The following is a 12,747-nucleotide window of genomic DNA, read 5'->3' as shown; positions in this document are numbered from 1 at the left end:
GTCTCTTGTTCTCATGAGAAATAAATGAGAAAAAAATGTAATGTCACCACAGGGTGCTAAACCTATAATCTTAGTGTCAAACTTTGCCGTTTAGAGGTATGCATAAGGCTGGCACAACACTGTCATAAGTCATGAAAATTGATATGAACATGAATACAATTTTATGAATGTGTATGACTGTTGTTAAAGTGCTGCCTGACTATACTAAGTATTTTTCTTTATACCAATAGACGCCAAAAAAGAGAAAAACACAAGCTGTACATATTTTATTGCAATGTAATAAGGTTTTAATACATTATATTACAAATATCTTTTATGTACAAACGCAATGTTTTGGATCTATTGACATCAACAAACCACTAAATTTATACAGTAAATACAGTGCTTGATTCATACAAGCAAATTGATGGATACCTGTTCAAGCAATTCAAGATTTCAAAACAAGTTTTGTTGAGAAAAAAAAGCAGGACTTTGAGGAGAGTGTACCTCTGTTGGTGTTAGATCCATTATATGTTGAATAAGCAGACTGTTTATAACTTCAGGTATTGCTATTAACAGTTGTGTTTTCCTGTTAGAAAAGAAAACGGCACTGTTTTGTATATTTTGTTGTAATTAATAAAACTGGCCAGAATATCAACCCTGTATTACAAGTGAATACATGTTAACTGTTAAATTACACATTTGGAAAATGTATTTAGAATGATATTAAAAGTCACCGGATACGTTTCCTGTGTCAACCTCATTTGCTTGTTATTGCAAAAACAACTTTACATACACTAAATATATATTGTAGGGCTTTATTCTCTAATGTCAAATTAGGTTCTTATTGTTTTTCTCACTCAGGTCAAATGAGAGCACTGTCAACTAAACAGGTTTTGTTTTATCAAAGACAGTGTATTTAAAACAACTCCTGAGCAATCAGAACATGTCTTTACTGAGTCATATATAAAAGGAAAAAAAGTTCAGACAACTGTGAAACAGCGCACATATTGCAGGAGGTACCGGTATATCAGCTCGTTTTGATATTGCACTTTTAACATCCTCTGTCTCTCTGTCATCCGGCTTGGTGTGGTGCCACTTAAAGAAAAAAAAGACGAAAGATTGCATGGGTTTTAGGAGCTGTCAAGGTTTGTGTTTAGTTAGAGTTACAGTACAGTATGTGTTCCTTGGATGCTTAGTGGAAGGTGTTTGGGTTTGGACGGATCATCATGACCACTTTTTTAAGTGAATAGGCTCCTCCTCTGAACTCAGCCCAGTAGACTCCATCTTGGTAGCGGCTGCGGTAGTGTCCTCCTCTGTACCAAACTCCATTCAAATTTGAGTGGGCACAAGAGTTGTACCACCACCCTCCCTTCTGGTAGTGGGCACAATTGCCTAGAAACATTGAAAAAAGAAACAAATCTGTCAGGCTACATGCATAAACATATTATTGGTTTCAAGCTACCAGTTTGTCTAGTTTAATACTTTCTAGCATTATGCTTTTCTTTTTTTTTACCTGTATATGCATCATGGTCTCTGTCCAGTGTTGTGAACTGTTTCCCATTATGCCAGGTGAGGGAGTCTCCAGCATTGCCATGATAACGGCCCACCCTTAGCTTGTAGAAGTCGGCCTCAGGCTCCACTCTGAAGCTGGCGTACTCTGCAAACACCTTCCTGCCAGACCAGTCCTCCAGCGTGACCAGTAATTTGTAGTTTGCCTGGTTAGTCAGCCAGTAGATGTTCTCCAGACCCAGCCAGTACTCACCATCAATGTTGCCAAAACCTTGCTGTGAAGGTCAGTGATGAGAAAATCAGATTAGGAAATCATTTCTACACACTCTTAGAAAAGCTATGAACAGGGGCCATGGTGTGTGTGTGTGTGTGTGTGTGGGGGGGGCTACTGCAACTGCAACGTCCCAGATTCGATTCCAGCCTTGGGACTTTTGTTGCATGTCATAGCCGTCTCTCTCTTTCCCCCATTTATACACTGACATCTCTCAAATAAAGTTGTTTATTGTCAAGGAGCAATATTATAAATGGACCCTCTGAGTCACGTTTAAAGCTAGCATGGGGTGTCCAGTTTTCCACTATTATTTTGTTATTGAAATCCCAGCAGGAAAAGTGTATACAGTAAGAAATCCAACATACTGGATGCTGTCTTACTGCTTTGTTTTGGCTCCGATCATACTGTAAGTTGGTTTGTGGTATCCCCTACCCTGCACATGCTTTGAATCATGGAATCACCCCTTCAGATGAGTGCACAAATGCAATTTCAGATCTCCTGTGGTTTAAAGGTTTTTATGAAAGTCTTGGATAGATCACGATTGTTGCCTTTAGCGGAGATTTAACCAGGACCCATGTGGATGATTGGCCAGCAAACAGTGAACTGCTTCTCCCTGTGTGAGGGGTTTCCCTTTCAAAAGTTAAAGAAGTTCCTCTGAATAAAAATGTAACTACTCCACAGCCCTGATTGTCACATACATTGTGATGCAATATTCAGAAAATAAGGGTTCATTTTCCAGAATATCAGTAATGCTGACACAATTAATGTGCAGTCAAGTCCAATATTCTCACATTAAAATTTTACTGTGAACTCATTCATAAAGACCAACTGATGTTGCAGGAATTAATGACTCACAGCTTTGGCAGTAACCGAGGCTGTTACCACATCAGACACTTTGAGAGCTTAACAATTACCTATTCACTACTGGTTCACATCTGGTTAGGCAAAAAAACTAACATAAGCCACCTGCTTTCCTTTAAACTATGAGGTCCTTGATTTACTGTGAAGTTGTCGCACCTTGTATGTCTCCCAGTTCCTGAAAAAGTTGACAGAGCCGTCCACCCTCCTCTGTATCACGGTCCAGCCACCTGGGTCGTGTCTCTGGTCACACCACACCTGCATAAGGCGGTTGGCATTATCTGGCTTCACCAGGTACATGCCGCTGGAAGCGTGGCCATCTTCCAGAGCCTGCAGACAATCCTTAAATGGCCCTAAACAAGAAAGATGACAACAATACATTTACAGCATGTAAAATCCAGTCAGTTAAAATAATATCTCAAAAGGCGAGAAAGGGAAACGGAGAGAAAGCCATTGTGACACGAAGAGCTTTTATACTCTGTCACAGGGAATCCCATTTTTCAGCAGAGGTTCTCACTTTGACAGAGGAATTGACTTTGGCTGCTCCTCTCACTAGGGAAATGGTTGCCGGCTGTGCAGCCAAAAGAAACACTGGCATGAGGGCAAAAGGAATCCTGACTACTGAATGATGAAACACAAGCAAAACTTTCGATCATCTGGAGTGCACATACACTGCAGGATTATTATTATTTTCTTTTACTTAGGTTTTTGTACTTTATGATATATGTACACATACATCATTTTAGTTGGAGGCGTGCATATTAAGGGACTCACATCATGTTTATAAGAAAGAAAAATGTAATTATGGACAGCTTGTAAACCTTTGTCAGCCACTCAGTAAGTGTGCGGAAGTTTTTTCTAATATGACAAAAGTTGTGTGACGTAACAGTGTAGCATCTACAACGTGTTATGAAGATGCATTTCTTATCTCTCAGAAAGAGAATTCATTCTGCAAATGTTTTGGAGATTTTGTGCAAGGTTAACATTGTTTTATTGGATTTTATGGTGAAAATCAGTGAAACCGGGTTTGCCTGTGTGCCATTATGATTTTACCCCAAATTTCAAACCTAGTAGATATGGAAAAACACTAATGGGGCCACTGGCTTCAATTGACTGTGAAAGCGTTTAAGGTCTCAAGATTTCACACTTGTGTGGTTTGCCAACTGGCCCGGATAACAAAGTGTTCAAATTGAATGGAAACCAATGAAAAGAGAATAAGGGGTCACGCAAAGGGGTAGAGGTGAGGGAGGGGTTCAGTTTGCAAAAGATAGAAAAAGAGGAGGTATACAAAAGAAGAAACAAAGCACCTCATTTATAAAATGTTATGAGGTCCCGCTCAGTTGAGAAGCCAAACGTAGTAATGGTAAAAGTGTTCACATAATGTGAATAGCCAGAAGTTTTGCCTCTCAGTAACAAAGTTGTTTTGATTTATTTATTTTTTAATCGCTGTAGATGATATCTGTCTCTTGGCTCACTCTCTGCCATCCATTTACTCTCAGGAATGTCTGTTGAGCAGATACAAGCCAGAGAGCTGCCCTGCCCTGCCCTTCTCTGTTCTGCCTGATAAAGTTTGCTGCTTTGGTGGAACATATGACTGACTCTTGCCTGGTGCAACTGGAACAAATGACATCACTGACTCTCGGTATCTCTTTCTGTACATACTTTACCCCCCTCCCATTTTTTTTTTTTACTTAGACTCCAGCCCTCTGTTTCTCTCTGTTGCTCTTTCAGTTCTCTCTCTTCCTTCCTCTCTATTCCTGCATTGTGTGTAGCTCTGTTCGTGTTATGGGTTTATGTAACTTTTTGGGGTGTTAGTTGCATGGCTATGGGCAGGAAATTGCTTGCCGCCTTTCAAACATTCATACAAAGGCTACCGTTCACATGCAGCCGAGTGAAAATGGCAAGCAGTAGCACAAAATGTCAATGGAAAATGCTCCCACTATTCATGTTGGGAATGGTTTGTTCCTTGTTTCCACCATTTTAAAACTGAAGTTTCCTAATTAAAGTCAAATGGGGAAAGGGAACGGCAACAGACCACTCACTGCAACTGATACCACAAAACACCCTTCACATCAGTTTTAAAGCTTTATCATTCACTAACATGTGTTCAAGAGTCCCATGGGCTTGGATCCAGCAATCCATTTATGCACATGTATTTACTCTGCTAATATGCTTTGTGTTTTTGCGTTGGTTGAATCGTGGCAATTACATGATATGCATCTCAAAAGGCTGTAGACAACAGCATTTCTGTTCTCACTGAGAGCCCTTTGCCCTGGGAATGCGTGGGACATATTTAAATTGGCATTGAATGGAAGAATGGGTACTTGGTGGTGGCTTGACATTAATGATTAAGAGGTTCACAACATAGTTAATTCAGACACACAATCCGTTGTTTGTGATGGGAACTGTTTTGGTAAGAATGCATCAAAAATATAACTTTGAAATGAATCTTCATCATCTAAAAGTTCATATTGGAGTTTGTTAGACTTACCAGAGGGCTTGTCAGTGGTGGAGGGGCTGTGTGTGCCAGTGGGCATCGTTGGAAGAGGCAGTTGAGATTTTTGGTCACTTTGGATCTCGTTGCTGATTGGGTTGACAATTCGTGGAGGGACAGGTGGTTGGTAAGGCTTGTTGAGAGGTGGTGATGGTGGAGGTGGTTGAGACCGTGGCTGAGGGACCGGCACGGGACGAGGGGGAGGGCGACTCTGGCAATGCTGCTCCAACAGAGCAATAAGACTTGATTGGTTAGTGGCCAAAGAAGCCAAGTGCTGGTACTTGTGCTCGAGATCCTTGTATCGACTGGTGAGCTGTTGCATCTCAGAGGTTTGGTTCAGGATCTTGTTCTCCATCTGAGCCAATTCGAGGGCATTGTCTCTCTTCCTGATGATCTCATGGAGCAGCTGCATGTACAGCTGAGTAACTCTGGAGTTCATGTTTCGGCTCTCTTTCCTTAGAAGCTTGACCTCATTGACAATACCTCCGTCCACCTCTACCAACTGCTGCAGGGTCTCGATCTGCCTCTTCTGCTTCTGTAGCTCCACATTTAGTAGCTCTAACTCCTGTTTGTTGACCCGATTCTCCAGCATGGCCTCCGGCTCCTTAGAGTTGACACAAATGGCTCCGGTCACTTTTTGTTGAGGCACAATGAAAGTGTAGGAGCACTTGTCCTGCGGCGGCTCAGCTGGAGCACGCTTGGTCCTTCCAGCATAGAAAAAGTCTCTCTCCAAATCATCCTCACTACTCTCAAATTCTTGGGTCTTGTCCCTGCCGTGGCTGCTGTCTGACGGACTCCCATGAGTCTGCTGGGCAGCACAGGCTAGTCCATAAACAAGAAGGAGCCCCAGCAGGACCATTGAAGGGAGCTCCATGTGTCCCAACTCACCAAAGCCTAAGGAAAATGGGGAAGACAATAGAAAACATTATTGCATTGTTGTGGAAAAAAAAAGTCCTAAATGACTTACTTTTGTAGTTAGTAAGCAGAAGACTGTATGAGCACACCTATTCTGAAAAGTTTTCCTTACTATTGGAATTGACAGCCCTCAGGATTGGGCTGCATGCTCATTTTGACAAAGCATCAATGGAGTCCTTCACAGCTAGGCGGACTGAGATCAGAAGAAGGCTGCCCATCCGGTTACACAGGTCTTATCCTCCATTACCTACTAAGAGCAGTCGGTGACAGAAGCTCGGTACATACACATCTATACTTAGTCAGGGCTGGAGGTCATTACAGCTTCAAAAATATGGTCTACTGAAAAAGATAAGATCTGAAAGAAAATTGCTCACTTGCCCCGCTGAGCGCCACAGCGGCTGCTGTGACTTTCCATGACAGGAAACAAACTATATTCATTCAGTGACGTGCGGTGAGGTTCGTGGCTGGTGAGGCACTGACTCTTTCAGAGTCAGATTTACAAATATATGAACCCAATAGAGTTGCTTAAATCACTATTCAATTGGTAGCTTGCACATTGACTACTGGTTGTTTGTCATATTTCATATCAGCATTCTTTACAGACACACACATAGGTAAGGTACATATTTGATTCCATCGGGAGCATGTGCGCCGCAATCCGGCTGCACATAGTGTTTTATCTAGAAAAATGACCGGATGCTCTATTCCTTATCGGTGTCTGACTTCCTGTCTGGGTCGATCTGCTCTGTGCAGCTTGACGCGATAAACCCGACCTGTGGGCTCCCGCACGCCCCCTTCATTGAGGCCGAGGTAGTGTTTGCCTCTCTGTGCTTTTTCACTGCGGTTTAATGTCAGATCAGCAAGACTAAATATGTTCTAGACATACGTGAAATACATTACCTATTCTATGTAAAGAATGGACATATAATAAAAGTGTCAACAAATATTACAGTGTGTGCAGCAATGAGAAAGCAAAAGGCACGCGCTCAACCCAGTTAGTGGGGGATTCACAATCTGAGGTGAGGTGAGGCTCGTTGCTGCCTCACCTCATGTGTCTCCTCTCTGTTGGAACAGGACATGCGCTAATTCAGTGATTTTGATTATAAAAATGCTTGAAATTATTGGAATCATACAAATTACATTTATAGCACAGATGAGTAGAGAAATAATATTTATTTTATTTTGTCATTATTAGTTTTTTACTTTTCATGATGACCTCCCCTGCCATCATGGCAGGGACCGCACGTCCCTGATATTAATGTGTAATATTTAAATCAATAATTTTATGGCTGCTACACTGCAAGTATCACCTCTGGGATGAGCGAACACTGCTGTATTTACATGTTATTCATTGAATACATCTGGTCTTGATCCTTTGTATAAATCAGTGCTCCGCTATCAAAAGCATGCAATACATGCATGTTTGAAAGTTACTAATCACCTCACTGCCACTAAGAAAAATATTTCTTTTGTCTAATGATGTGCTGATCTCTTCAGTCAGTTACATTGCTGTTAGGGGAGTGTGTTTAGCTTAGTTTGCTGTGCTGGCTCAGGTTCTCTTTGGACAAGTGCCACTGCTTGTCCTTGACACGCACAGGAACACTCCTATCTGCTCCCCTCTGCAGGCCTGGACTTCTTTGCTTATGGAAAATATGAGACACCACCAGATGATGCTATTCATGGAACTGTTTTAAATATCGATTGTGTTACATCAGTCCTGTCCATAGCCGTTACCAAAAGAGGGAAATAAGTCACGCTCAGACAGTGAAAGGCAATTTGTTGTAATTTATGCATCCACTTTGACCATGTGTTTCTGTTTTAATTAACAGAATAAAAGCTTACTGTAACCATCTAGCATACATATGTAGCATAACATAACATTATCCTTATCTGCCTCAGAATTTATTTCTGATGAATCTGAGAACTACATAACCCTGTCTAGATTAAAGTCTCTCTTAAATTCTGTGTCCTCTGTAACTAAACCTTGTGGCACAACCCATACATTTCCTCAAGAGTTAATGAGAATGAGATACTTAACTGTTACCCCCAGAATTCAAAGTGTAGACATTTTAATGAGAAAAAATAAGTGCAGGCAGTTTTTGTAGATGATGGTGGTGTTATTAGGGGATGCCACTGAGTGCTGAGGAGAATGTAACTCCTGTGCAAGGATAACAAGGCCTTGAACTCCTGGGGCACCTTAATTGAAAGCTGCTGCATATTGGATTACAGAGGGGTCCTCTGTAACACCTCCCCAGAGTCAGAAAGGGCCCGTCTAATCAGAAAGCATTATCGAGAGGCCTGTATTGGCTTGGTTTTGAAGATCCGTCTCAGAATTGCTGGGCTCACAACTCCTCACACATTTTGTTACAGCCTATCTTGGTGTGAAAGATAATCTACCATCTAATTGTAAGAACAAACTTGGGAAGAGAGCAGAAATGTTTTTGTCTTGTTAATCCGGGCGTGCTGCCAGCACATTAGGTGGGAGACATGGAGAAGAGAAATGCAGCGCTCTCCAAGAACATGACCCTTGGCACATTCGACCCTTTCAGTTTTATCTGTCTAGAGTAGAATGTGAAAACATTTTTCCTTCCCGGGAAAAAACCCCCACTGTATGCTTCTATAACTGGTCAGCCTTTTTGATGTTACAGTTTACCTGGCCAGAAATATAATCACAGTCAGTGCAGAAGAACGTACAGTCTGCTTCTCTTTTGAAATTTTGTTTTAAATTTAGTTTGGTTGAAACTGTTTTGTGTCAGCACAGTAAGAGGTCTTTAATTATTACACTAATGCTGCACACAAAGCCTGGCTGTATCATGTCACCTCAGCAAATGCTGATTGATTCAGTGTCATAAATATTTTTCGCGCCATGCAAAAGGATACTTATCATTGAAATGATCTTAGTGTCTTCAAGCCGTAAAGAAACCACTAATAATAGCTTACAAGTAAGCCAATGCCACTATAAAAGAGCAGCCCAGAGCCTGTGCCTTGTAATGTGCTGATGACTGTATTTGGCCAGCGGCTCCTGTGGTTTCTCCCCCTGGACCATGAGCTCTGTCTCTGAGAAATGCAGAGTGATTTGCCCCTGCTGCGGAGGAGTCCCATGTTGGACGTCGTTAGCCCGGAATCTCCTGCTCTAGGCTTCACTACACTTCAAAGCTGAGGGGAAAATGTTTGCAGCTTGTGATGAAATATGTGTTTGTGTGCGAGTGAATGCGGTATGTGCGTGTCTGCGAGGGTTTTTCCGATAAATGGTGTTTTCAAATAACAACACTTGCTGGGCTCAGTATCCCAGGGACCTGAGAGAGTCCCATCTGCCCCGACTGAGACAGCCTGTTATTAACCCATCCCCAGTCTGCCAGAGGGAACAACAGAATGCCTCCTCTTCCTTCGTCGCTTCTAACAGCCCCCATGGCGCATTATTGTCCTAACATCAGTTGACTTTACAGGTTGCTATTGAGCACCAAATAGCTGCAATGATTAACCGGTGTTGAGAAGTGTCATATATGTCTACTCTGCCCAGGCCCTGAAGATGAACGAGTGGAGTGTGCTGTGAATAACAACTCTCATCGTAATTTGATTGGCAGCTCCTCTTGGGGGATTTCTTCAAGTCTGCTTCACACCAAAATGTTTTGGTTTTACTGTCTTCAGGTGGTTAAGTCTGTGTTTACACGACTCCTCCTTCTGGATTTTACTTGGTGTTAAATCAAGTGTGATAGGCGAGTGCAGCGGGTAGGTCATTGTGTCTCTGACCAGTGCTGTGCTCCAGCCTTTTTGGTCATGCTCAGCACATATTAATTAGAAGGTGGGCAGCCTCGCTCAGACTGGCTGATGTCTCTCACCCCAGCCCCTCTCATTTTAGTGTGAGCATGGCATTCCTCACATTCTTTGTCACCTCATTAGAGTGAGCTGCCATACACACATGGAGAGTCAACGGTGGTGGCAGACGGCTAGACCCTCTCGACGCAGGACCACTACTCCCCTTATCCCCTCCGTAGCTACAAGACGCGTTGTATCTACTGACGCAATTCATTCCCAGTGTCCTACTTTCTGTGTGAATGCCTCATAATCACATCATCATCACCCACAACAGGGGATCACAACACAACTACACAGCACCTAATTTGCCAGTAGCTGAAAAGGAGCGGACACTTTGGACAGGATGGCTTTGTGTTGCATGTTCAAATTAGCGCCAACTCCGCTGAGAACTGGCAGTCTCCTGCATGACACCCAATATGTGTTGGATCAGAGTCAAATTCAATTTGCTCATGGTAATCTGCACTATTACATTGCCTTGAGGGTGACCTCATTCTTTCCTCAAGCATGTAATGCTTGCTAGCCTGAAACATGACATGTTGAACATGATGAACCTCAACTACCTGCTTAGTTTGATGGCATAGGACAATATTTGTTTTGACTCTCCATGGAGCAGGACAAGTTTGAGTTTTTGTTCAAATTTAGGTTTCGTTCTGGGTCTCATGCTGCTTGGTAAGTTCTTCCATACATGATTTGTGATCTGAGTCAGACGGGGATGCAGGGGGTCTCGGGAATTGTTTCGATAAGTTCCAGCATTCTGCCTCAAAGCCCCCTTATCCAAACACTACCCTGGCAACAGAAACAAAGACGGGATTCAACCGCCTGCTTCTCTGTCCTCTTGAGCCCAGGGGAACATCCTGAAGCTGCAGACGGCTTGACATACTGGTAGTCAGGTTATCTGTTTTTCTTTCTCTTTCAGAAATGAATGGTTCTATTTAGATATTAGAAAATAAATCTGTCAGCATGTATCATAGAAGGCTCTCGCTGTATATCATCTTCTACACACCCTCTTCAATACCCATGCCTTCATTTTACCCCTTTAGGGTCCTGTGTTTTGACAAGCTGAGTGTTTTATCAGCAGTGAAGAAACACTTAGCACAGAGAGCCCGCTCTCCAGCATCCCCCTGCGCTGAATTAACCCTCCCCAACCAAGTCTATCAGAGTCATCGGTTTGGTTAGTCATCAGCAAGTACAATTACCTTTTAGCACCAAACAGTGAGTCAGATAACAGATGCTGCATGACGACTGTTGAATTCAAGATCAAACAAAATCATTATGCAAAGTGAAGCAGTTTGAGAGTGAACAGTCAAAGTCTGACTTCAATCAATTTAACTTCGGGACAAAATAATTGCTTCACCACTGTGTGAGAAATGTCACTGGGCTGAATCATTCTGAGCTCAATAACAACTTCTGTCGAGTCAAGAAAGGTCATCATCTGCTCTGAGAGATTACTTATTACAGACAATTTATCAATGCAATGAATTGAAGTTATGCTTGATATAATGTAATATAAATGTGTGCAATAAATAAGATGAATGTATAAATAAGTGAAAGGTTTCTTGATGCTTACAAAATAGATAACTGTAGAGTATTGATGAGGCTCCCTCAGATGTCTTGCCCTCCCGGCAGAGCTGATTGAAGTTTCTCCCGGTAGAAAGTCATCCCAAGTGGGAAAGCTGCACCCCTGCGTCCTCCTCTCCTCCCTTCGTCGCTCTGCCTGTATAGTTACTCTTTGTCACCTCTGTCCATTCCAGCCGTGGAGGGGTGGTGGTGGTGTTTTAAAGCCTATTATTAAAAGTCCGTCATTAGCCCAACAGCAGCTTGATTTGCCAGAAACTCTTCAGCAAACATTGAGTAGATTGTTTCAAGATCCACTGGAAAAAAAGTTGGAGCACTTTCAGAAGACAAGTGGTAACTTAAGTTAGATGGTGGAGATAGTTTCCTGATAAATGGTGAGAGTCCAGGGCAGCATGTGTACTGCCTGTGGCCCGTTAGGAGAAGACTGTCACTTTTCTGTGTGCTGAATCCATCACTTCTGCCTCACAGCTCTAAGAGGCTGTCTCTCTCAACTGCACCTCTCTCCCCCTCTCCCTCTCTCTCTCTCTCTCTCTCTCTCTCTCTCGCTTTCTCTCCCTCCTTGGTGCTTTTAAATGATGAAAAATCCTCTTGCAGTGTTTCACCAGGCAGACAAATTGAGCTCAGAGCCTCCCCCTCTCACTTAAAAATGAACACATTCTTGTATAAAGCAACAGCCTTCTTTCTCCACCCCTCCTCCCCATGGCACAAAGGAGATCCACAAGCATGCACAACACATAAGCCACACACACACACACACACACACACACACACACACACACACATCTCAAATTTCCAACCCTTTGCCCCCTGGCCACTGGTTCAACACCACCACTATTTCTGGCTCGGACTGCATGGTTCTTCTCGTGGCGGAATGCCGCGTCGTTACACTGACCAGATCCTAATTGGCTGTGAATGAAAGCTTGTCCCGAGATAGATGGAACAGGCTGACAGATAGGAAGCATATCCAGGTGTTTTGACCTAGACCAGGTCTGGGTGAGCGACTGCTGTGCCTGGTTTATAGTCTGGAGTTTAGATGTCTGAAACAGGCTGGATCTGAGTACAAAGCAACACACTTGAACTACATTGTGCAGGGGGATAATTATGTAACGTCATCAAAAGCAGAGCTGTGCTTACTTGTTCGTGTGTGTTGTTAGACAAAAGGATATGAAACACGTTGTCATGTCAGAGTATGGACAATCCTGCCAATGCTCTATAAATTTCTCAAGCAAAGACTTGGCTTTGGATACTGTTGCCATGGCTGTCTTGTTTTTGTGTTGTCTTCCTGTTTTCAAAACCATTTGAAGCTGTTGCCCAGCCAAATAATGCT

General features: G+C 42.7%; 1 protein-coding gene across 1 annotated transcript; it reads right to left on the bottom strand.

Annotated features, from left to right (window-relative positions):
- Positions 1-251: 251 nt before the first annotated feature.
- angptl2b (angiopoietin-like 2b) lies at positions 252-12,112 on the bottom strand. Its single transcript, XM_068703374.1, has 5 exons — positions 11,413-12,112; positions 5,112-6,008; positions 2,780-2,973; positions 1,496-1,766; positions 252-1,374 (listed from the first exon to the last, which is right to left on the bottom strand). Exons 2-5 carry the CDS (start codon positions 5,986-5,988, stop codon positions 1,175-1,177), a joined length of 1,542 nt encoding a protein of 513 aa, XP_068559475.1. The 5' UTR covers positions 5,989-6,008; positions 11,413-12,112; the 3' UTR covers positions 252-1,174.
- Between the last annotated feature and the right edge of the window lie 635 nt (positions 12,113-12,747).

This window comes from Cebidichthys violaceus, unplaced genomic scaffold (assembly GCF_023349555.1).
Source record: "Cebidichthys violaceus isolate CVI_PGR_0920_01 unplaced genomic scaffold, fCebVio1.0.p SCAF_9, whole genome shotgun sequence".
NCBI classification, from domain to species: domain Eukaryota; kingdom Metazoa; phylum Chordata; class Actinopteri; order Perciformes; family Stichaeidae; genus Cebidichthys; species Cebidichthys violaceus.
The sequence above is the reverse complement of the archived record's forward strand: the minus strand, read 5'-3'. Positions and strand labels throughout refer to the sequence as shown.

Bases quoted from the DNA above. Each gene is read 5' to 3' on its own strand.
- angptl2b (XM_068703374.1), bottom strand. From the start codon at position 5,988: ATGGAGCTCCCTTCAATGGTCCTGCTGGGGCTCCTTCTTGTTTATGGA. The intron at 2,974-5,111 runs GTAAGTCTAACA...TTTCTTGTTTAG, and splicing joins CACCACTGACAAGCCCTCTG to GGCCATTTAAGGATTGTCTG. The intron at 1,375-1,495 runs GTAAAAAAAAAG...CAATGTTTCTAG, and splicing joins AGACCATGATGCATATACAG to GCAATTGTGCCCACTACCAG.